General features: G+C 32.5%; 3 protein-coding genes and 2 non-coding genes across 5 annotated transcripts; 4 read left to right on the plus strand and 1 right to left on the minus strand.

Annotated features, from left to right (window-relative positions):
* The first annotated feature begins 5 nt into the window (after positions 1–5).
* Positions 6–17,197, plus strand: LOC124534933 (centrosomal protein of 120 kDa-like). Its single transcript, XM_047110975.1, has 20 exons — positions 6–180; positions 1,367–1,514; positions 1,880–2,012; positions 2,566–2,676; positions 2,797–2,902; positions 3,165–3,313; positions 3,432–3,514; positions 3,959–4,095; positions 4,474–4,682; positions 5,828–5,997; positions 8,908–9,057; positions 10,090–10,148; positions 10,239–10,348; positions 11,000–11,182; positions 12,263–12,439; positions 12,944–13,030; positions 13,793–13,953; positions 15,713–15,834; positions 16,287–16,314; positions 16,994–17,197. Exons 1-20 carry the CDS (start codon positions 6–8, stop codon positions 17,139–17,141), a joined length of 2,646 nt encoding a protein of 881 aa, XP_046966931.1. The 3' UTR covers positions 17,142–17,197.
* LOC124534979 lies at positions 9,918–10,036 on the plus strand. Its single transcript, XR_006966770.1, has one exon. It is a non-coding gene; the product is annotated as a 5S ribosomal RNA (ribosomal RNA).
* Positions 15,525–15,643, plus strand: LOC124534977. Its single transcript, XR_006966768.1, has one exon. It is a non-coding gene; the product is annotated as a 5S ribosomal RNA (ribosomal RNA).
* A 166-nt stretch (positions 17,198–17,363) lies between the features above and the next one.
* LOC124534890 (ubiquitin-conjugating enzyme E2 J2-like) lies at positions 17,364–19,097 on the plus strand. The gene has a single exon (XM_047110931.1). The coding sequence runs from the start codon at positions 17,581–17,583 to the stop codon at positions 18,259–18,261; it is 681 nt and encodes a 226-aa protein (XP_046966887.1). The 5' UTR covers positions 17,364–17,580; the 3' UTR covers positions 18,262–19,097.
* Positions 19,098–19,228: 131 nt separating this feature from the next.
* LOC124534889 (centrosome-associated zinc finger protein CP190) lies at positions 19,229–24,444 on the minus strand. Its single transcript, XM_047110930.1, has 2 exons — positions 24,256–24,444; positions 19,229–24,046 (listed from the first exon to the last, which is right to left on the minus strand). Exon 2 carries the CDS (start codon positions 24,003–24,005, stop codon positions 19,797–19,799), a length of 4,209 nt encoding a protein of 1,402 aa, XP_046966886.1. The 5' UTR covers positions 24,006–24,046; positions 24,256–24,444; the 3' UTR covers positions 19,229–19,796.
* Between the last annotated feature and the right edge of the window lie 1,049 nt (positions 24,445–25,493).

A 25,493-nucleotide genomic window follows, 5' to 3' on the forward strand; every position in this document is an offset into this window, starting at 1 on the left:
CAACAATGACCACCGATATATTGTGCGGTCAGACAAAACATCACGAACAGCACGGCAATCGCAATGAGTTGAATTTAGTTTTTTGTACAAATTACTTTTCGTCGCGCTCCGGTGATCCACTTCATCCACGCCGGTTGAGCTTCGCGCGTCACTCTATCACCGCATTGGCCGTTGAGCACAGTGAGCACTCAGGAATTACAAGTCAATCTCTCGACGAATGAGATTTTATTTAAATAACTATTCCAATTTAATTAAAATAGGGTAGTTTAAAATACTGAAATTCAATAAAATTAAGGTATATTTGTTTGTTTACCGTTGCTCTATAGATAATTCTGCTATAGATCGTGTTCGTATCGCTTTGTATTCGTTTATAAATTTCTTCATTATATGTTTTAAAATTATTTTACCGTAATTTTAAACACTAATATAACTTAGCTTAATACATTTAAATATATAATAAATAATTGAATTGAGTATAATTAATAATAATTGAATTGTAGGTATTTAAATTGATATTAATGAAAATGACATAAAATAAGCAGTTGATTGTCTTTATTAAACAAGTATTAGTTATTAGATCTATTAGAATAAATGCCTTTTCTTAAAATGTTGCAGGGTTTTATTTAAAACATTTGATGTACTCGCAATAACTTATTTTAAAGATTCTAAATTAAAAATAAAAAGATATAACTCAAATTATATTGACTTTACTTAAAATTAATTTGATTTATTTACGTTTCCGCCTATAATAGACAATAGATCAAGGGAGATTGTATATTTTGAAACAAATGAATATAATTCTGAAATATAATAATTAAAGTCTATTAAGCTCAATAATTATATTTAAATTTATGAGTATTTAAGGTTTTATAGCGATAGAATACTGAATAAATAATATAGTTGCTAAATATTATTATTGACACATCTAACGACAGTAATGATACTGGTTAATGATACTGGTTAATAGAGAACCATTGTAAATAATATATGTGAAATAGTACAATATTTCTTTCATATGAAATCAATCTGTTCTGCCATTATGCTAAACTGAATAAACTAAATTTTAACTTGAGATTTAAAATCAGATTTTTTAAAGGGCAATATTTTTGTGTACGTCAAAGTGCACAGTGTCTTTTTATTTAGTCTGCTTGTCTATTATTACTTATTTTGAATTTAGAAGTATTTGTTTACATTGTGTAAAAATCAAATTTTAACATTTTATTCATATTTTTAAAATAAAACATTGATGGATGAATTAAGAGGTCCCACAATCCAAATAGTTCTAAACGTCAGAGAAGGCAAATAACTTTTATTTTTGTTATAATAATATTATTTGAAAATGTATATAATATTAAAAGTTTTTCAGGACTTGGTTTTGGATTTCTAAAGTGTCCATTTATAGTAAGCGGTTCTTTAAATGGTTATATGCTAGAGACGGATCCAGTTGTTCCATCTCATGCACCAGTATTTGACGCAGAACTTGTTTGGGAGGCAGATAAACGGCGTTTTAGGAGGTAAGTGATAATTAGCCTTATTAATTGAACTATATAGCTTTGAAGATTGTTAAATTTAAAATTGTAATTAAATTTTAATAATAATTATTTGCATCTATACTGTAACTGTAAAAATTGTATGTATTATTTAACATAGGAAACAATTTAGGTTTAAGTAATAGTTTTTGTGTTAAAATTTTTATGTATTCAATAGTTACTGTATGTTTCCAAAATAAATAAATAAAAAAAAAAATACATTGACTATTTCCTTTATGCAGCCAATAATTTGAATACAATCCAATTAATTTAGCTTAATGATTAAATGAAACTAATATTTTTATTTAAAATGAAGTTTATCAGTTATACAATTTAACCTTCTGTTATAGTTTACGGGTTCAAAATGTACCAGTTAAAATTGAAGTTTACACAACGAGTACACAAGGAAGAAAGGACAAGGTTGGCTATTTATTGTTGAGTCTTCTCGGAGCTCAGCCCTGTCCTAACAATAAGGTTGTTGAGGTAAGCAGCTTAAATAAAAAGAATCATAAATTATATTTTATTTTAGTTTAGGGAAACTAACAATGAAATGTACTTATGGCATAATATTATACAATATTACATATATCAGCTAGTTTCCACTGATGCTATTAACACAATTATTAAAATTAAACAAGGACTTAACATATGTTAAAATAAATAGGTAACATTATACAATCAATCACATAAATAGACATATGTGAACTAAAACAAAATATAGGGCATTTAAAGCCTTAAATGCCCTATATTTTGTTTTAGCCCTGATGATGAGCCCATCATTATAAATTTTAGGTCATATTTGTAAATCTTGTATGTAATATATAAGATATACAACTTTTTTTCCAATAATACATATTAATAATAATAAGTTGTCTTAATAAATCTTTTAAGTTACTTATTAATCATTGATTATATATGTGTAATATTACTTACATTTAATTTATTTCATTTGAAATCTTTACACTATTGACAATTTTTTAAGAATACATCGTCAATAATTTTGCACGTGTACTATGTAGAAAATATTTAATTTCAGATAAAACACACATGGCACAAATTACTAGGTGTGAAGTCAGAAGGCAAATGCTGTCATCCTCAGCTTCTTATGAGTCTTTCAGTGGAAGACAGAATAAGCACACCAACGCCTGTTAGTATGAAAACTTGTCGTTTAAAAAAAGAACAATTCAATCAATCAATAATATAAATACTACATATTATAACAAATGAGAGAGAGCATAGAGGATATATATTTTTTTGTTATTTTCAGCGCAATGAACTACGTATGTTCCATAGCAATGAAGTTGCTTTTCCTTCAGTACGCTCCAACAAAAATGTTACTAAACCTGATAGTCGTACTATGCTATTATCATTGAGTAAGTTCTTAATGTGTAATATTTAATATGTTTTTAATGAAAACATATTAATATTTATATTTCTATATAATATGTATTGTAACGATTCAATGGTAAGATATTCATTGGAATATTATAATTGTAGTCTTAATTATCATATTTATAGCTTTACTATTATATTTATGGTACATTTGGAATTTTAATTCATATTTATGGTCATAAAAACCTGGTTTATAGAGGATTCTATGTGATAACAGAAGTTAAAATTTTGTGTATATTTCAGATGATTACATAGTTGAAAGTAAGAAAACAGTATCCTCTCCAGAACTACGACCAAAGCTGATATGTGACGAAGGTCTTATACAAATAGGTAGCGACAACCATTTGTTTGTGCTGGAGTTGTTGATAGGAACCGTTGAGAACTTAGATTTAGTGAGTGAAATTATTTATCATTTTCTTATGCTTATTTTGAGTGTGATAGCTGAGAGTAATTTAATATACATAAATATGTTTGTGGCTAAACCATAAGTCAGCATAAATTGTTTTTCAGTTGCTGCCTATTGATTCAAAGGATGATGATTTAAGTTGCTATGTGACATATTCTGTCTTTACACATACTATCACATCTGACAGGTAATAAAGAAATATTGTTGAAATATATAGAAGTACAATATCTAAATAATAATAAATTTCAAATATGAATAAAGATCATCCCCACAACAACAAAAACTAAAACTGGGCTAAAGGCCTCCTCTCCCTTTGAGGAGAAGGTTTGGAACATATTCCACCACGCTGTTCCAATGCGGGTTGGTGGAATACACATGTGGCAGAATTTCTATGAAATTTGTCACATGCAGGTTTCCTCAAGATATTTTCCTTCACCGCTGAGCACGAGATGCTTGCTTGAATCAGCGGTGCTTGCCTGGATTTGAACCCAGGTAAACATCGGTTAAGATGCACGCGTTCTAAACACTGGGCCATCTCGACTCTCCACTGGGCCATCTCGACTCTAGATCATCCCGACATTATGTAATGATGTTTTAAAGATCTCTTAGTTAATGATAATGTTGTACACAGGGTGCCCGTGTCGGGTACGCGTGCGCAGCTGAATCAGCGCTCATCGCTGCGCGTGCGCAGTTCGCTCGACTGCCTCACTCGATATTTCGCCTGCTGCCCTCAGCTCGTGGCCACGCTGCGCGTCGACGGAGACGTGGGTCAGTGACCACATAGCCATTGGTATAGCTTGTGTGTAGTAAACCAAATAGAAATTTTGCTAATTGTATCTCCCTGTTCACACATGTATTGATGGTCTTTGTATGGACAAAAAAGTATGACATATTTCTTAGCATCATAAAATATAGTGATATCTTTTTTTTTTTATCAAAGCAGTGTTGTATGTTGTATTTTAATGTTTTATATGCTGTAACAAAATTTTTCACTATGAAAAAAATTCATAGCCATATAGAGAAGAAGATATTTGTGTTGCCCTTACTAATATTTAAAGAAGAAGGTATATGTGGTTTTAGTAGTGATTAGAATATTATGTAAGTAAGTATTATTTCTAATTACCTACTTGTATTGTAAATTTCCAGGTATATGCAGCATGGATCTTCGTAAACTGGTTCCAACAGATAACATAGATCACTTTCTGAATAACTTCTGCAACAACGATAACTCCCTAACTATACATGAAAGATGTTTTATGCTAAGGTGCGATGGGGGTGAATCTAAAGATAGCAGGAAACCTTATATGGATGTGGAAATGAGTTTGAAGTATCTCGGAGTCAAGAATGATATGCCAGTAAATACTACTTTTATTTACACTATTAATTGTAAGAAAATAAACAATTTATTATTATTCTTTGACGACCTCCGTGGTCGAGTAGTGCGTTCACGGGTTTTCATGGGTATGCTTCGAAGTCCTGGATTCGATTTCTGGCCGAGTCTGGGTGCTTGTGGTACCGTCGTTGCTTCTGAATTTCCATAACAAAAGTGATTTAGCTACTTACATTGGGATTAGAGTAATGTATGTGATGTTGATGATATTTATTTGATATTATTTCTAATAGTAAAAAATATTATCAATATAAGTTTTTCTGTATGATTTTTTTTGGTTATGCTGTTGAGTAGTACCTTCGTCTGAAGTAATCCCAGGTGTAAATAAGTCATGATTATAGTAATAGTGCATTATCGTTTATCAAATTAGCACACAGTTTACAATATTTGACCTAAATATTGTATTAAACATTGAGAGTTACATAAAATTTTGTACTAAATATGTTTCAAATTAATAGACTTCCATAATGTTTGAAGTGTGTGAATGAATAAATTTTTTTTTAAAAAGTTTTAGGTATGGCCCAAATTAATTAAGGAATAACTAATATTCCTTTTAAGCTTATCACGTGTTGTAGGCGTGGGGGCTGCGACTTTTTACATAGCTACTCGGCTCGCAAACCACTGCTTTATTGACAAACTGTGATTTTTATCTTATTAGCAATGATTTTGTAGTAAACAGATATGTTATTAACGCGCAAAAAGTGAAGACTGGAAAACGTCCTAATTGGGACGTTTGCCTTTAGTCGTTTTACGTAGTAATACGTTATAATACATTATAATTACATAGTAATTAATCCCTTTTACTTATTGTTTTAATCAAGCTATCCTTTTTACTTTTAACGAAATGTAAAAATAAACTAAAATACACGGTCCCCGGCGCAGCACACATTTTTCTGTTGTTTAGTATGGATATAACATATCTGTTTATTAAAATGTCATTGCTTATTAGTAAATACGATAAAAATAAAATATAAATAATTATTGGATTTTAACGTAAGATTATGTACAGCAAACTGTGCATAGTCATTAGAATTTATTATTAAGAGACATAATAATTAAGATAATGATTATAAAACCTTTTTACTTAAGCATTTATTTTTTTTTAATTAGAAGACCTCGCTTTTATCAGCCAGAAGTGCAACTCAACTAGAAAGCGAAAGAGGAAATGGAGATTTGGAGAAGGGGCCTATTCTCGAAGTCAAGAGTGGGAGCTGCACTGACCTGAATGCCGACGTGGGAGGCGTCGCCTACACTAATATTGCACCTGGAAATACTACTAGGTATGCTCAAATTTATTATTATATTGAATTGAAATGTTCTCGAAATGTTTAGGTACAGTCATCAAGAAAATAATAGTACAGTATGAGAGAAAACAGTGTCGTTTATTCCTTAGGGTATAGTGTATATTTGTAAAAAAAATATCTTATTTACATTTACAATATATCTAGATTTTACATAAACAGATGGTAGATACGACTTACGATATTATAAGCAGAGTAAGGCATTATTATGTTATATAGCAAATCAGGGCCGTAGCGGGGGTTTTTGGGGGTTCAAACACGCCCGCCCCCCGTATTTTTTTCGCTGAGTCAATAAAAGTCGCGGTTATCGAATGTATAATCCTCGATATCGAATGTATATCCCTTTCGTGAGGATATCAGTAAGGATAGAATCCATTATCCAGAGTATCTCAAATTTGCTTATTAATACTTTATTTAGGCTATATTACAAATGCTTATTATAGCTTAGCTATTGAACTGTTTATGTTTTTACATTTTATTTTAAATTAAGTAAGTTAAATAAGTATGGAAGTTTTTCATTGTTATTTTTATTTAATTTTGTGGGAATTTTAAAGAGCGCCCATTAGTGCCAATTTTTCACCTGCGGCCATTCTGATCATTTTATTTCGTTTGCTTTGAAATAAATTCCTAGTTTTTATACATTTTCGGAAAGGAATGTAGTAGACAACATTTATGTTTTTTAGATAATCTGCAAGTTTCATAATGTTTTTTTTTTGTTTTTAAGCCATTTTTGAGGGAAAAAAAAATTGAAATTGGTAATATCGTTCTCTGTCTCACATTTTTAAATTTGGACCGATAATTGTTTAAATATTGAGAAATGTCCAGTGTTTATATAATTGTTTTAATAAATCAGAAGAAAAAAGTAGATTTTAATTGATACTTTTTTTTAAATAAATGTTTGATGTTGCATTTTTGAAGAATTTGAAAAAAGCTAAAAAGCGTGATTCCTTAAAAACGGTTCACTTCTGCATGATGTATATGGGGGTTAAAAATATTGCAAATACTCACCCCTATCACATTTTAACGAGAATACGTCGAATTACTAATAACCCTGTATATTTTTTTAAGTAACTCTTGGAAGACTGCTTTGGTGCGTCCGATCCCTATAATTGGATGGGTTGGCGAAACCCGTCCAGTTATAGACCTCTAGCCATTACCTCCTTGTTCTCGTTTTCGTCTGGGCTGTTCAGCCGATGATCTTTTAGATTACCTCATACTCATAAATTGGCGGAAGCAGTTGAGAGAAGGGGGAAAGCATTAGTGAATAATTCCATTATTCACTAATGCTTTCCCCCAGAAATTATGCAACTGGAACACCAGCTTTTTTGGCAGATCTGAGCATTAAAGTCGTTATACATATATGGTGCTTGCTCTGACTTAAAATTCGTCAATGCAGTGCATAATTACTACGGGTTTTCTGGGAAATTATGCAACTGGATCACAAGCTTTTTGGCTGATCGGAGCATTAAAGTCGTTATACATATATGGTGCGTGCTCTGACTTAAAATTCGTCAATGCAGTGTTCCACAAGCCTGCGTTCTATCACCCACTCTGATTCTTCTGCATTTCAATGACTTGCTGCAAATCTGTAACATTCACTGCTATGTAGACGACAGTACCGTAGACACCTCATACACTGGCCACAGGCTGGAGAAAAACTGAACAAACTTGCGTTTGAAATCGAGTTTTAATCTAACAAATTCTTGGACTAGCGCCGGCTAAACTTAGTCCATATACGATTGCTTTATTACTCTATCCAATTGTACATTGTACCGTATCCAACGCAAATCGGCTCGAATTATTGAAGATCAAGCCTTTTCGGACCTGCTCGATCCCTTGGCTTTACGTAGAGATGTTGGATCACTCTGCATCTTTTACCGAATTTTCCACGGGAAAGGTTGCAAGTAATTATTCAGATTTCACCTTCTGACATGTCGTCAAAATTCAAAGCTTCACCCGCACCACCTTGATGTTTAATCCACAACAGCGTGATTTTTAAAACAATTTCTACCTCGCACAAATCCGTTGAACCAGCTTTCGCCAACGGTTTATCCGAACTGATAAGACTTCGGAACCTTAAAAAAATGGAGCGTACTCCTTCCTTAAAGCCGGCAAGCACCTGCAAGCCCCGCAAGTGTGGTGGTAATCACTTTCCACAAGGTGAGCCTCCTGTTCGTTTGCCCCCTACAACATAAAATGTCGTAGGTTGTCTTTTAAATAAATTAGCATAAATTACGTTTAATTTTAATATATTTATGCTTATTTAGATATAAAAGAGCCGAGATTGCCGAGTAGTTAGAACACGTGCATCTTAGCTGATGAATTCGGGTTCAAACCCAGGAAAGCACCACTATATATATGTGCTAAATTTGTGTTTATAATTCATCTCGTGCTCAGCGGTGAAGGAAAACGTCGAGAGGAAACCTGCATTTGACAAATTTCATAGAAATTCTGCCACATGTGTATTCCACCAACCCGCATTGGAACAGCGTGGTGGAATATGTCCCAAACCTTCTCAAAGGGAGAGGAGGCCTTAGCCCAGCTGTGGGAATTTACAGGCTGTTGTTGTTGTTGTTTTTTTTTCTGGAGCACAAACCCCTCCAAAAATGGAATCATGGCTACGGCCCTGTAGTTAATTTGCATCGCATTATCGATGCCAGAGAATGTACTTACTGTACAATCAATTATATAACCCTAATGTATAAATGATATCCAACAACAGCAACAACAGCCTGTAAATTCCCACTGCTGGGCTAAAGGCCTCCTCTCCCTTTGAACGCGCAATCATCGGTTAAGATGCACGCGTTCTAACCACTACGCCGTCTCGACTCGATATCCAAAAGCGTCATACTAGTTAATAGTGAATACATAAGTCATATCTAATTTCAGGTATCGAACGGCGTCGGGCGACGCCATCTTGCAGACCAATGAGTTGGCACAGCTTATCAAGAAGATGTGCGAGGAGTTTGCGAGACCGCGGCCGGCGTGCGACGCGCACGTGCAGTGCGCGGATAGCGCCCGCGACTGCCCGCCGCACGAGTACGATTACGTTAATTCATTTCATTGTTTTTTTCCCATAACAAACATATCTAAACTATTTCATGATGGTATTAGACCAGTATTATCAGTATATTCAAAAAAATGGATCTTAAGAAGTATCTTTCACAGAGCTGTAATGTTTTCGGTAATGTTGATCAGTATTAAAATAAGTTATTGTTATGCACACGAATATGTAGTATAGAACTGAAAAGTTAGAAGATAGGTAGTTTGTTTTACTGAATGCAATTTTTATCATTTTATTTTATTTTTTCCTTAGGTATTTTATTCATAAGCGATTAAATTCTTGCGAAAGATTGTGGCTGAGAAAAAATATATATAACTTTTATATGTTTTTTTTTTATTATATTTCATATTATAATCCCTAGCAACATTCAAACGGCTATTAAAAGCAAACTTCCATCTCCCTTAAACTTTGTCTACCTGTTTCCTTAATATTTATTATTTTTATTTTTCTATTTATTCTAAACTCCTACTCTGCGATGTATCTGGCTTATATTTTATATTTATTATTTCATGTTACCTATAGTCATATTTAAACTGTAGTACAAATTATACATATAGCTTATTATATATTGAATATAGTATATATACGTTTACTATGTATATGTTTAATTTCGTATAAGTATGTTTTTCTCTTATATATGTACACCTGAAACGTTTAATTACTGATTACTATGTCCTACGTAACATGGTTGCCTGGCAGAGATCGCTGATTAGCGATAAGGCCGCCAATTGTACATTTAGATCAAGTTTTGCAATTACTGTATAATTTATTTATTCTTTGGTGTACAATAAAGAATACTTACTTACATATTATGGTACAATTTGTTTGTCTTATCGCCAACGTCCACACCACGTTGAATACACCGGTTGTCGTCCGATCACCGAAGTTAAGCAACGTCGGGCGCGTTCAGTACTTGGATGGGTGACCGCCTGGGAACACCGCGTGTCGTTGGCCTTTTTGTTTTCAATATAAATATTTTTTTTATAAATTACATACATTTATTTCAGGGAACCGGAACAATTGAAAACAACAAAAAGCGATACAAGTGTAAAAAATACAGACTGCGGTGCGTATTTACGATACAATTACAAGAGGAAATTTGTTTGCAGACAGAACACTTGTTGTTTGTAATATTTAATCATTTATCCCTTTGTAGATGCAAAACACAGCGCCCTTTCTCCAGAAGAGCGTGACAGTGTCATGAAGAAATACGTCGAGGAACTCGAGGACTGGAAGGAGAAACAACAGGAGTTGTTTAAAATACAGGTAATCAAAATATGTGATATTAATATTTACTATTAAATTTTTATCACCTGTGATCTGTGCGCTATGAGATTGAGACGGAATTTGGTCATAGTATCGATGTTATGACTCCTCGAATAAAAGAGCGTTAAAGAATAATTTCTGAATAGGCTATTTGACTGGTTTTTAAAATCCATTTTATATTATTTAGTAGAGGTTAAGGAACCCAGTAAAAGTTGATTTTTTTATTTCTAGTACATATTTGCCGAAAAATTTCATTTATTAAATAACGCGCGAAAACGCTACTTGGGCAATATGGTGCTGCAATGGAGTCGGTGATGTCACTTTGCTGTATTTTAATCTGTGGTACATATAGTAGAAAAGCAAGGTTAACAAGCAAGTGACTTCATCATAAGCCCGGCCAATCAGGGGCGTTTTGTGTCACGTGACAAACGTTTGAAAAAATGCATTTTTATTTATTGATTTTTGAATAAATTAAGTATTATTTTCAACTTTCGTTAGTAAATAGCCATTTTTTAACTCATAATATACACTGATTACAATAATTCACAATTAATTTTTCGCATTGTCAAATAGCCTATTATAACATTGTCACACATACATTGTTCCACCTAACTTGTTAATTATGTCTTGATATGTGATTGTTTTCTCCAGTTGAAACGCAAAGAGGATTATCATCTCGACCTCCTTGCTAACGAGTGGTCGAAGCGTCGCAGCGAGTTGGAGTACAAGCTGAGCAAGGGCGTCGAGCAGTGCCGCAACCTCGCCGCCGACCTGAGCCGCGCTACCGAGGACTTCCGCCTTCGCGGCTACCGGAACACGGAGCGAGAGAGGAAGGTAGGCTGACAATGACGAAAGGAAACATTCAAAACATACCGTATTTTTCAATATCACAAGTGTTTTGTTGATAATTCTGATACATGATTAACTACAAACATTTCTTGATTAATATATCTTCATTTGTAATATTTCACTAAACTACATAAATACTAATTATTTTAATTAAAAATAATCTCTTATCTCGAAATGTAGATCAGTTTTGTGCATAGCAATTTTATAGTTTTGAAAATGATACAATGTTAAGAAAGACATTCGTCTCTCGTCTTTCGTATCATGTGCACGGATGCTTATGCGGAATTCTCTGAAGTTTTTTATTACGACCTGGCTTTATTTAAACGGAAAATTACTTTTAAAATAAAATATATATATATCGTTCTTTAGCATTCATTACCCATTCATTCAATTATTTTCACCTCACTAGTCGAACGCAAATGACATGTCAATTCAAGGTCAAAGTTGTTTATTTACCTTTTCTCCTCTTCCCATTGGAATAGACTATAAGTCTGACAATGTTTTCTTTTACAAAACTTCTGTCATCAAAGCTGGTCTGAGAGATTGCTAAACGAAATGAGACTGCTTTTGCGCAAAAATAAATAATCTTTCAGTTATTTCATAGGTTCTTTACATGTTGTACAGTAAGACATAGGTACTTAAAAAAAAAAAAGAAAAAAATGTTTCGTTCGATGATGTAATCCGTATGTTTTTTTTAATAGGTGAGTTGCTATTTCAATCGATTTCAAAAAGAAGGAGGCCACCTGATGGTAAATGGTCACCATCGCCCATAGACAATGACGCTGTAAGAAATATTAACTAAGTATTCCTTAAATCGTCAATGCGCCACTAACCTTGGGAACTAAGATATTATGTCCCTTGTGCCTGTAGTTACACTGGCTCACTCACCCCTCAAACCGGAACACAACAATACTGAGTACTGTTATTTGGCGGTAGAATAACTGATGAGTGGGTGGTACCTACCCAGACGGGCTTGCACTGCAAAGAAAAGCCCTACCACCAAGTGAATTTGTAATTATTTTATTAACATTTATGATTTAGAAAAAAAACGATTTCTTTTTTTAGTTGTTAGATGCAAAGAAGGCTCTAGAAGCACACTACACTGCAAAGTATCAGGAGTTGAGAGAGGCGTCGCAGAAGATGGAAGACGATATGAATCACCAATTGAAGCTGAAGGACATGATTATTGAGGAGTTACAGCAGAAGTTGCAGATGCTGGAGAAACAGAATGATGTCCTTAAGGTAAAATAAATGAGTCTTAGTGGCGGATGCCTGGTAGAAGTATAATTATTCTGATGTCATCTGAAGTTTCAAAAAATAGTATAGTACGACACAAATTAGATGTAGCATCGGAAAATGCAATGGATTGAAAATGAAACCGATTACTGCCGATTTACACGACCAATAGAAATAGCTCCCTATCGCGCCATTCGACACTTTTCGTCGCTATAGATTCTCGCGTCAGAGAAAGCAAGTGCATGTAAATTGACTTGTCAAATTGATGATTATATTAGGTCATATGATATTACAAGTTATTACGTTTGGGCAAAGATCATATTCGCGTGATAAATAGATATTGATAATTTGGGATAGCGTACTCAATTCGGATGTGATCGGTTTTACGAATTTTGCCGATGCTACATCTAAGTTGTGTCGTACTATACCTCCCTACTTGCTGCCTCTAGCGGACATTTTTTTGAATCTTTAGACGAAACAGTATAAGCTTACATTATTGCATATTTCTAGAACAATATGAAGAATTTCGAGAAAACCGCTGAGAGCAAATATTCGGGACTAACGAAAGATCAAACTGCGAGTCTCATACAAGAATTGGTAATTATACATTGTTTGTTACTAAATACATAATATGTATGTAATGTTAGGTTTAAGGTTTCTTAAATAAATGAATGAAATATGCATCAATTTCTTACATATTAAAAAATAATGGATATGGAAAAAATATATCTGATACTGCTACCAGAAAAAGATTCTCAATTTTATTTTTAAAGTTTCGCATGCTTTCTTGTTTGTTTGCACATCTCTCCTTGCTAGGCTAAGGAAAAGCGTTGGATATTCTACCACAGTGCTCCAATGAATTGCCATTTCATTCAACACATCCAACATTCATACAATTATATCCATCTCATTCACCGCCCAGAACAAGATGAATAATAAACATAAAGACAAAAAATAACAGCAAGAAAATTCAGCGCTTTTAACTCGCTATCAACTAATTCCGATTAAGATTAATTTGTAGTCCACACCAGATGATATCGTATGTATGTTTTAAAGTAATGAAAAATGTATAGTTGAATTTAACTGTCCCAGGAAAAGTTAAACAGCGATAAATTAAACGATATAGTTTTTACACACATATATTTTAACAAGCACAGAAGGTATATACAAGAAAGATATAGCGAAGGTACAGTTATAGCGTTTAAGTAAGAAAAATAGAACAACCAAGAAATATGAGAGGAATAAAGCGTAATAAGCAAAAGCGTTGCATGGCAACCAGTATCGAACGACTGGCGAGCGGGGTAAAATCTGCATGAAGCGAGTAATGCCTTTATTCAACGCTACAAATGCCTTCTGCAGCGATGTTTGGAAGAAAAGTTGGATAGCGCAGTTCAGTCAAAGGCCTTCTTCAAGGAGCAGTGGGGCCGCGCCGTCAGAGAGCTGCATCTCATTAAACTCAGCACTCGCCGACAAATGCTGACTCAGCTGCGTCAGGAACGCCGGCAGCTGGGAGAAATGAGGTAAGGTCACTTTGGTCTACCCTCCCATCCTGTGTCCTAATCTACACTAATATTATAAAGAGGAAAACTTTGTTTGTTTGGTTGTAATGAATAGGCTCAAAAACTACTGGACCGATTTTAAAAATTCTTTCACCATTCGAAAGCTAAATTAATCCCGCGTAACATAGGCTAAATTTTATTTTGAAAAAAATAGGGTTCCGTCAGATATTTTGGGTTTTTCGGACAAAAAAGGAAAAAATCTTTAGGTTTTTTTTATTCTCAAGGTTTTTTTGCGTATGATGCCTAAACTATAAAAGATAGAACTATAAAATGTTCTAACTCCGGTCCTTAGAGGGTATAATGGCCTCCGACCCTAAGAACCTCATCAGATTCGTGGCTGATGTTGGTCTGGCTGAGGTGTTGTGATCACGAATTTGAGGTTTATCACAATAGATCCAAGCGCCGGTTGCAGTAATTCTTCAAATGTGACCGTGCCTCAGCAGTAGGGATATTAAAAGACTGATTATGAACCGTTATCTACGCGGGCGAAGCCGCGGGCGACCGCTAGTGTTCTATAAACTCAAACTCAAGTAACTTTATTCAATATAGAAGCATTACACTTTCTTGTTGATGGTCAATTGAAACACTACCACCGGTTCGGAAAGAAAATACCCTCACCTGAGAAGAACCGGCGAAAGAAACTCAGCGGGTTTTTTTTTTTTTCGTTTGTCTTATGTATTATATAAATAAACAATTTAATATGAGATGAAATAGCCAGGAGGCGATCGTTTCATTCCCAAGGTGTGCTACCGATCATGAACTCATTAATTGTATAGTAACCTTTTGCACACAGGCGTTCCTTAATAAATTTTTTTTAAATTTGGCAACAGAGGCATTTTGAACGCTTTCTGGGATCCTGTTGTAAAACCGTATACATTGCCCCACAAAGGAGTTACTGACTCTACTCTACTATAATCATCACCATCGTAAAAGTAATCAATAATAAAAATGTAGAAGAAACCCGTATTGTTTAAATTTCTTTGACACCTGTAATGGTTCACTATACTAGTTTACTATGGTCGTTTGTTTGGTATGTGGTCATAAATGCTCATAGACATTGGTACTGTAATACATATTAATCACATCTCATAATAACCTTGGGAACTAAGATGTAATATCCCGTGTACTTATACTGACTCACTCAGCCTCAAAACCGGAACACAATAATACACATAGTATTATTTTGCTGTTTGGCGGTAGAATATGAGTGTAGTAGTGTAGTGTGGACGGTACCTATCCAGAGAGATAGACGAGCTTGCATAAAGCCTTACCACCATTCATTTGTAATTTTACCTATATGTAGTATTTATGTACATTAATCAATATACATAATTTTTTTTCTCAATTTAAATATACTCTGTATTTAATCAAATGTGATATAAATGTCTTTTTTAATGAAGTTGTATTCGCCGATTTTGTAAGTATAATACATAACGTGTGAGTATCCTGTCTTAAAAAAAAATAATTAAACGGTTGATTTCACTGAACTGATTTGAATTGTGATTATAATCATAAAATTTGTATGATATATCGCCAACGTCCATACCACGTTGAATACACCGGTTCTCGTCCGATCACCGAAGTTAAGCAACGTCGGGCGCGTTCAGTACTTGGATGGGTGACCGCCTGGGAACACCGCGTGTCGTTGGCCTTTTTGTTATATATTGTTGTAATGCATTTTAGTATTTCATAGTTATAAAAATATGACAAATTGTTTCAGCCTGGATCCCATCGAAGATAAAGAAGAGAATCAAACAAATGTGGATATCGATAAACTGAAAGACAATTATTATGTTGACATTCTAGCGAATAGTCCTGCATTGAATTCACATACAATTATGAGTAAGTATAAAACGTTCATGAAAAAAAAAACACGGTTTTAAAAACGGAATCAAAATATATTTTGTTCAAATTGACTCTACGAAGGCCGTAATAATTTACATTGGCGAACTAGCTATTATATAGCCAACATAGTTTACTTCTCTTTTTAATGTAAAGTGGGAAAATCAAAATATACTTTATCTTTTGCAAACACTTCGGAATGGTTATTTAACGAACTATATTTAGTGAAGCTGAAGAACCGGCAAGAACTCAGTAGTTACGACAGTGGTAGTATTCTCTTTATTGTCAAATATTGCAAGTAACAGTTTTTTTTAGATATTTTTTCCCACATACTTTTTCTACTTTATCACTGGCTTCCTGATTTCAATCAGCGGCGGTTGTTTTCAATTTCATTATATAGTGAAAATATATTTATTTTTTTGTTAATTGATTCACGCAATTTATTTTTATAGGCCCTGAATTGGAGTTGGGTGATTTAAAGTAAGTTGGTATCCATATGTTTGCTAGTAATTCATGTTATTTATTATTTTTAACACAATACGAAGGCGGTGGATTAATGACCTGATGATTGGTTAAAGTACATTTAATCGATGATGTTCTTTTATATTATATTGCTTTCATTATTTACATATTGTAAATAAAAAATGCTTTTGTTTATTGCTTCTTCATACATTATCTATCTATTAATAATGTGATACAACAATTTACAGAAAAATAAATAAGATATTACCTTATATATTATTTATTTTTATTATATGTAAGAATGTTGGGATTAAATAGTAATATAAAATGCACTTTCTATCCTACCACAGCTCAAGTTCATATATGAACATACGTCTGCTTCTGCCGTGAAATAAAAAGTTTTTATTGATTTTAACCTATTTAGTGTAGTGTATGTGTCGCTACATTGTGCTACTGAAACCACTATTTTGTAATCTGTATAATAAGATGAAGTATTTCTTTTCCTAATAACTCAACATGCTTGGCTTCTCAAAATAATATTCAATTGTTTTTATTTGTATTATAATATCTCTTATCTTAGGTAAAGATACTATAGTCTACATATGCTAAATTAAAAAGATTTAATGTAAAATATGCACTCAAAAATACAGTAAATTTAAAAACACTTCCCTAATAATATTATTAAATTTACTTACAGAAATGCTACCAAAACTACATCAAGCGATAAGCTTGGAGAACTTATCATGCAAAGAGATCAACTCATAAGACAAGATAATCCCGACGAAGATACGATTAAGCAGCTTAATCACGAAATAAGAAATATGCTTATTAATTGTGGTACTTGACCTTAGTTTTATTCAGGAAGCGTTAATATACTGACAAATACATTTTTATAGAATCATTTCGACTTTTATTTTGCGATATTACATCTTTTACGATTATTACATATTGATGCATTTTAAAATATTGACCGTTAAATCGATTAAAATTAAAACCAAGCCTTTTATATAGTACATTATATCCACAATAAAGACTAGCAGTACAAGCTCTCCATGGTACTGGCAACTCTGCAATTTGTGAATTTGACACATGGGAAGTGACTATGTGCAGTGACGTATTATATTTATTCATTCAGGATTCTTCGATTACAAGAAAATTATATACTTTTGTACTAATATTAATTTGTTCGACTTCATTTGCGTGACATGAACACTTTGATTGTGTTTAACATTTAAATAAATACAGTAAAAGTTGACTTTTACATGTTTTTCTATTACACAAACAATGGCAAAAACTAAGGTTACTGGAGCGACTAGTAGACTAAAACAAGATTACCTCCGGCTGAAAAATGATCCTGTACCATATGTGACTGCGGAACCCGTTCCTTCAAACATTCTAGAATGGCATTACGTTGTAAAAGGTCCCGAAAAAAGTCCGTATGAAGGCGGATACTATCACGGAAAAATTATATTTCCAAGAGAATTTCCTTTTAAGCCCCCTTCTATCTACATGATTACTCCAAATGGACGATTCAAGACGAATACAAAATTGTGCCTTAGCATAACTGATTTCCACCCAGACACATGGAACCCAGCTTGGTCTATTTCCACAATTTTGACTGGTCTGCTCAGTTTTATGCTAGAGAAAACCCCAACGTTAGGTTCCATCGTGACTTCAGACTACCAAAAGCGCTGTTTAGCTGCGGAATCCCTCGAAATAAATCTAAAAAACAAAATGTTTTGTGAACTATTTCCTGAATATGTAGAAGAGATTGAACAACTGCTGAAAGAAAGGCAAGAGGCAATCCTACACACAGAAAACACAAATAATAGCGGTGGTAGTGAAGTGGTGACTGAACAGCAGTCTAACATGTACTATATTTTGACTAATCTTTTTGTGCTTGTCGGTTTTGTTTTTCTTGCTTATATGGTCAAATATGTTTTAGTCTCAATATCTAATGACTAAGCAATAAATAATACTTTTTATAAATGTAAATAATGTAATTAATTGTGTACATAAAACATTCTTTAGAGAGAAATTAATCATATAATTAATGTTTATCGCTACAAAAAATATCTAAATTTAGATATATCTATTTCTCTAACTTTCTTACATTGCTTCACATTGTTAATAAGCTTATTATTGATATCAAAAAATACAAACTAGAAATTGCCTAAACTTCAAATAATCAAAGTTAAGGTTGTTTGAGATTGTCTGATACAATTTCACTTTTCAACTTTTTATGAATAATCATAGTTCTATAAATTTCTATCTGTTACCATAACTTTCTCATCTTCGTAGGTAATGTATTTATCTTTTAGCACTTTCAGATAAGATGTAGGATTCTTCTCATAAAACACTATGTAATGTGAAGTATCTTTTAACATCATTATTTTCAATTTAAATATGTATGTTTAGTATTTTTGTGTTATTTCCTAGTTATGTTGATTTGTTAAGAAACTGTGATAAAGAAACAGTCTTGGAAAACTCCACTGTTCTTAAAATCTAACTTATATTCCATTATTTGTGAATTTTATTTAATAATCAGACTTAATGTTTGTCTATTTGTTTTATATTTATGCAGAAATGTAAACAATTGGCAATGTGCTCCGTCACTAGTATTGTCTTTGCATTTAAAATGTAAATGCATTGAATTATTTCAACTTGTCAGAAAACTTAAATTGTTTTAATTAACAATTATTTAGTGACAAATAATAAAAATGCACCTAAGGAAAGATAGTATTGTGTAATTGGCTAGTACTAAAATGAATATATAAATAAATAGTATTTTTTATACTTAATTGTTGTTTCTATATTATCATGCCCTGTTTTATTGTAAAAATAGTTTCATGATTACCATTATGAATAAAGCTGATTAAATCAAACAAAGTTTTACTTATAATATCTAATTTAATTATTTACCATACATTGTGTATTTTAGCAGTTATCATATTTTTAACATGGGATGTGGTCCAAATATAACGCACTTTTTTGACATATGTAAATAAAATTTGCTAAATGAGACTCTGAGCATTACTGAATTATGATGTTAACAACATTTTATAATATTCAATATTACAAATTATTAACATTACAATGTATGTATATAATATAAATATATAATTGAAAGCACACTAACATGAGCTAAACTTTGATTGTTTACTTAGAAGACTCAATAACAGACTATTACAGTACAATTACATTGGTTTACACACTGTCAAACTACAAAGGAAATATAATCATTTTACATTACACAATGTACATTTTTATGTATATAATGTACAGAAATAAATCTCATAATTTACAATAAAGTATAAAAAAACAATAGATCTAATTGTGTTTTAAATTTTACACGAGAATGGATAGGAAATATTTCCTAAATAATACAAAATTCATGTCTATTGTGTATAGGAGTAATTATTATTTTATAGATACAAAAAAACACAAAAAAATGTAAATGTATATAATAATTAAGTTAAATTTTCTCAGATCAGTCCTTATTACTCCTTATTTTCTTCATCATCTTCATCCCAATCACTAACTAGACTCTTAATATTATCATTTTTACTTATTTCTGATTTATCTACTACAGTACTATCATTCTCTATGCTTTCATCAGTGATTTGAGATTTTGGATCATGATCACTTATCTTAACTTCACATGTGACAAGTGTGTTATCTTCTTGTGAATCATTATCATCCCAATCATTAAGAAGTAAGGATATTTTCTCTTTTGAGTTGGTTTGAATTTCATCACTCACTTTACTATCTTCTTGCAATTCAGGAAGTTTAGGTAAATTTTCGTCTTGTGATGAACTTATATCTTCATCTGTGTAAGGAACTAAATCAACAGAAACTTGCTTTTCCATTTCTTGTTGAATATTTTCAATTGATTCCTCTACCTCAGATATTTCACTGGCGTCATCGTTTTTGGCTTCTGAATTAGACTTATCTGTCTTATTTTCATTTTCAGTTAATGTTTCACTTTCATCTTCAGACCATTCAGATGCTAGATTTTCTATTTGGGCAATTGCTACTTTTGCAACAGGATTCTCTTCTAAGCTTTCAGTGATTTTAGGTAATTCTGGTTTATCAATTGTGTTGGGATTTACTCCTATATCTCTCGCAATATTTTCTATGGTTTCCTCAACTTCCATTTCATTTGTTTGTTCTTCTAATTTCTCAGTTTCAACATTAGCTTCTTCAATCAAAGGTTCATCAGTAGATTGTTCAATTCCTATTTGCTCATCTGATGAATGTGTAATGCTATTATCAACTTCACTAATAACATTCTCATTTAAAGGTTCACTAGATACATTGGTTTCTTCTATTGTATTTTCAATGACTGTTGGGGCATCAGCAATAGAACTTTGATTTTCTGGTACTAATATTTCTTCATCGAAAACCGGACCTAGTTCACTTGGTGCCACTTGATCAGCATTCTCAGTTATGGGTTCTAGTGTATTAGTTGTTAATGGCTCCTCAATAGTGTTAATAAAGGTACTCATGGGAGCAGATTTGTCTAGGTCAGTTGATGAAATTGGCTGAATATTATTTTCAGTCAATGTCTGTTGTAGATCATCAGTGATAATAGTGGGATGTTCAAGAGTAATTATTGAACTCGGCTGACACACAGGTACATTATTCATTTCCTCAGCAATATTGGGTAAAACATTTGATTCATTGAAATTGTTCTCTATGGTTTGGTTTTGCGATTCAACAATTTGATTGATGTTAATAGCAACTGACTCTGATGTTGTTATTGGGACTTCAGAAAACTCATTAATATTAGTATTGGATTCAGATTCAGGTGAAATGGTTACTGATTCTGCGACAGTCATGGCATGTAACTCTGATTCGGTGGAAGTTAGTGGTAATTTATTAATATTTGTTTGAATATTGTTTTGCCATGAATTATCTAATGCTGTATGGGCACTCACAACAGGTGTACAAGTTGTAACAGTTTCGTAATTTTGAGTTATAATGGCTGAGGATGGAACAAATTGTGCTTCAACTGCTTGTGTTGTTATAATTTGATACTGTTTATTTTGGTCTTCTACTGGATGACTATACACAACAACTATATTTGAATTATTAGCCGCAACAGCTTCAGATACATTTATAGAAAAGTCATCTTGAATTATCATCATGTCATTAGATTGGGCATTGTCTAAGTCGATTGTAGCAGTTTCTAATGATGAAGTGCCAGGAGCTAACACAGTTAAAGCTTTGTTAGAATCTCCATCTTCAAATATGACAGATGGGTTAGATACTAAAGCTTTATATTCTTCCTCATTTGAAACAACAATTTGTATAGGCTGATTGGCATTTGTTGGTTTTTTGACAAAAACTTTTGCATCACCACTTGCATTATGGATGTTATGATATTCCATAGAAGTTGTAGGTATGATTGATTGCATTGATTCATCTTTATTAGTGTTTACGGTATTAGTCATTATGTACTCTCCAACATTTTTTTCTTTTTTAGGGATTAATTGGAAATCTTGAACAATATATTCATTATTATCAATTAATACAATTTCCTCATTATTAACATTACTAGTTGGAGATACACAAAGCTCTTGTAAATACTCATTTCTTTTTAGTGTAGTGTTTATAGTTGATTTTGGTTTTTGTTGTTTGGGCAATGAAGAATTATTTTGTTGTTGCATTATGAAGCCTGGATTTAATATTTTGTGTTTAGGCATCGGCATTACTACACGCGGTTTTTTAGATACAACATGTATATTACCATCTGCTCTTCTTTCAATTTGATACTGCACATTATTATCATCAAATGAGTTGTCATAATTAACTGGTAATTCCACTTTGATGTAATTAGTAGATTCATTTGAATTGTGTTTTGTTTTCGGTTTTTCTTCTTCTTCTTGTATTTCTTCATCAGAGTCATCTATAAGACCGTCATTCTTAGCAGCTTCTTTGTGATTAGTTTTTAAATGAGCATACAGATTATTTTCGCGCAGGAAAATTCGAAGGCAATAAATGCATTGCAAATTATGTTTTCTATCACCATATTTACTACCACTTTTCTGGGCATGATCTAACATTAAATTAGATGTTGTAAACGCTGTTGTACTTACATTCCTTCTAAAACTCCTTACTTCTGTATGAGTCAACTTATGTTTTACCATTAATGCTTCATTAAGAGCTATGTACTTACAATAGTTACATTTTGGGAAATTATAATGAGATGGAGGTTCCACTCCATGCTTTGTTAATTGATGGTGAACTAAGTAATTCCTTTTTTGGGATTTCAACCCACAATATTCACATATATTCGGCACAGGCTTTTCATTGTGAATATCTACGAGATGCTTACGGAAGTTATAGTAGGAAGTAAAGTGTAAAGCTTTACCAGGTGTTCCACAAATAAGACAGATCCATGGACCCCTGATATTCTCTGCACCTAATGCTATGAGTCTCGCTGCTTCTTTAGAGTCAATGACGTCAGTTTCATATGTAAAATCAGGTGTTTCATTCTTCATTTTATTGTCTTTCTCTTCATTTGAGATATTAGATGCCCGAGTTTTCTTAGGTTTATTTGGAGTGTTAAGAATCTTTAATTTAATATGCTTATTACTTTTGACTAAATGTGGGTATTTTTTAAGCACTTCACTTATTATTTTGGCGTGGTCTAAGTTTCCTGATTGTTTATTATTTTTTGTTTCTATTGTTATATTGGAACAATCATTGTTGTCAATGATTTGATCAAAGAGTTGACTCGCATCTTTAGAATCATCCTTAACATGTAAAGATTGAAATGTGTCATTATCATCGGCAACACTATTGTCATCTATAAAGAGACTATCGTTAACTGATATTTTTTTGCATTCCACAATGTCATTATTTGATGAACCTTGCATAAATCTAGAACTTGTGCCTTCTTCAAATAACTTAATTCTTTTCGAGGTATATTGTTTCGTTGTTTCTGGATGAACCATCAGGGGTTTCGAGGTGTATGATATGTTTGTGAAGGAATTGTCAAAAATATTATCTTCATCTAGTTCTTCTGGCAGCTCGTAGCGGGTTGGACGAGGTTCCTTCGTCAAGTGTTTATTTTTCTCAGAAAAGATAGGAAACTTTGGACTTGATGTTGCAGTTTCTTGACTACCATTTTTAGCATGCGATTCTGTACGACTTACAACATGCTGTTTCTTAGGTCTTGGTGTATCTGCATTTTCAAATGCATTTGTAAAACTACGTTTACTGGTATTGCTACTGCTGGGTGACAGTACAGCCTTTGAATGTTTAAGGTACCTTTTACCATAGAAATTGTTAGGAGCCGGCCTTGTCTGATGATTTGATTGTGATTGTTGGTTTCGGTGTGAAGCAAGAAGCTTTGTTAGAACTGGCATATTCATAACAAGAGATGTTTGATATAGCTTTTCTAGTAAATCCATTTTGAATTCCAGTTGTCCTGTATACATAAAGTTGATTATGGGAACTACAACATCGGCTTGCAGATCATCCGGCATAACCAAACAATCTTCATACATTTCGCATGTTCGCTCCAGTAATTCGAAGTATTCTGTGCAAGCACTAAGGACAAGCCTGTGCACTTTGAGTTGTGCATTGTCTTGGAACTGGAGTGTCAAGTCGCAGTAATCGGTTCGATTGAAAAAGTGTTTAAGCCTCTGGAGGAAGTAAATTCCCCAATTGTCCACTTTCACTTGCTTTACATCAGACATTTTGCCGTTTGTTCTTTAAATCATTTCGAGGTTACGATACACTGAAATTAAAAAAATATCGTTTTAACTTTGTATTTCAACTTAAAAGCATTTTTAAAGCCGTACATCTCAGAATGGATCGTTATTGTAATTGTTTATTGCCATGAGTTAAGACGGCTTAAAGTACTACAGAATTTTCATTATATTTCTACTGAATTATACTTGAATTTTGCGCCTTAAGTTTTTAGTGTTTATTTCATGAACAACTTACCAATTACACTACAAAGATACGAACACTATGATTTCAATAACTTGCACACATCACAAAATTACTGCACCAAATTCACTTCAAGTTGACACTACAAACGCAAGATGGCGGTGTATAGCTTTTACGTTTTTATGTTGGACTGACCGCTGACGCTTGGAGAATTAGTCAATATAGTGACGTTTTAAAATAATTTAAATAAAATAGCCCATTACTTCAGATCTATTGATTGGGTTTTGAATATTTATGAAAAATATCGTATTCAATGATGATAATTTCATATTTACAATTTACACTAACATTACAGTATATTAATTGATCACTAGTGTCGCCATCTGCTCCTTCTTATGAACTTATTGATTAGCGCGCTGCTAATTTAGGACATGGAAGTGGAACTGTAGAGTGACGTTTCAAAACGGTGCTTTGCCAATCTATTAATATATTATCTATTATAGGACAATAGATGGCTCTGTTTTTTATTTTATATTCATAATTTAATTTCTAAATTAAGGTCTCTAAAAGGCTATTTTGCGTCTTTTCTCGTGTAATATTAATATAATTTAATAGAAAGCAAAAAATTCTTGAATTGTTTTACAATCTTTAAAACTAAATAAAAATATACCACAATTTAGGAAAAGTTACATTATTATTTATAAGCAGTAAAATTATTAAAATAAATTTAAAATCAAATAATGGCGTTATATAAATTGAAGAAATTGTTTAACTTTTTGAGTAGGTACAATATCCATATAAAGTAATTTACTAACAGTAAAGATGGTAGTGAAGATTACACAATAACTAACTGAACTTTGCCGGAGTACCTGAAATTATAGGTAGGTATCAATGATATTCTAATAAACAGATATGTTATACCCATACTAAACAAGAGAAAAAAGTGTGCCGCGCCGGGAACCGTTTATTTTACATTTCGTTACAAGTAAAAAGGATAGCTTGATAAAAACAATAAGTAAAAGGGATAACTAGATGTTTTAATTACGCAAAACTTATTACTACATAATTATGATGTGTTATAACGTATTACTGGCATAATTATGATGAAAACGACTTAGGGCAAACGTCCCAATTAGGACGTTTTCTAGTCTTCACTTTTTGTGCGTTAATGACATATCTGTTTACTAGAACATCATTGGTAGGTATCACGTCACCTCACGATACTTATACAAAATATGATTATGTTAATACCGTCTATTTAGAGTTATAACAACTTGAAATTAACGTATATG

The sequence above is a fragment of the Vanessa cardui genome, chromosome 13 (assembly GCF_905220365.1).
Source record: "Vanessa cardui chromosome 13, ilVanCard2.1, whole genome shotgun sequence".
Taxonomy (NCBI): Eukaryota; Metazoa; Arthropoda; class Insecta; order Lepidoptera; family Nymphalidae; genus Vanessa; species Vanessa cardui.

What these genes read in the sequence shown, in the direction of transcription:
- LOC124534933 (XM_047110975.1), top strand. Translation starts at nt 6, where the DNA reads ATGACCACCGATATATTGTGCGGTCAGACAAAACATCACGAACAGCAC. An exon ending in CGCGACTGCCCGCCGCACGA is followed by an intron (nt 9,058 to 10,089) that starts GTACGATTACGT and finishes CATTTATTTCAG; the next exon opens with GGAACCGGAACAATTGAAAA. An exon ending in TGTAAAAAATACAGACTGCG is followed by an intron (nt 10,149 to 10,238) that starts GTGCGTATTTAC and finishes ATCCCTTTGTAG; the next exon opens with ATGCAAAACACAGCGCCCTT.
- LOC124534890 (XM_047110931.1), top strand. Translation starts at nt 17,581, where the DNA reads ATGGCAAAAACTAAGGTTACTGGAGCGACTAGTAGACTAAAACAAGAT.
- LOC124534889 (XM_047110930.1), bottom strand. Translation starts at nt 24,005, where the DNA reads ATGTCTGATGTAAAGCAAGTGAAAGTGGACAATTGGGGAATTTACTTC.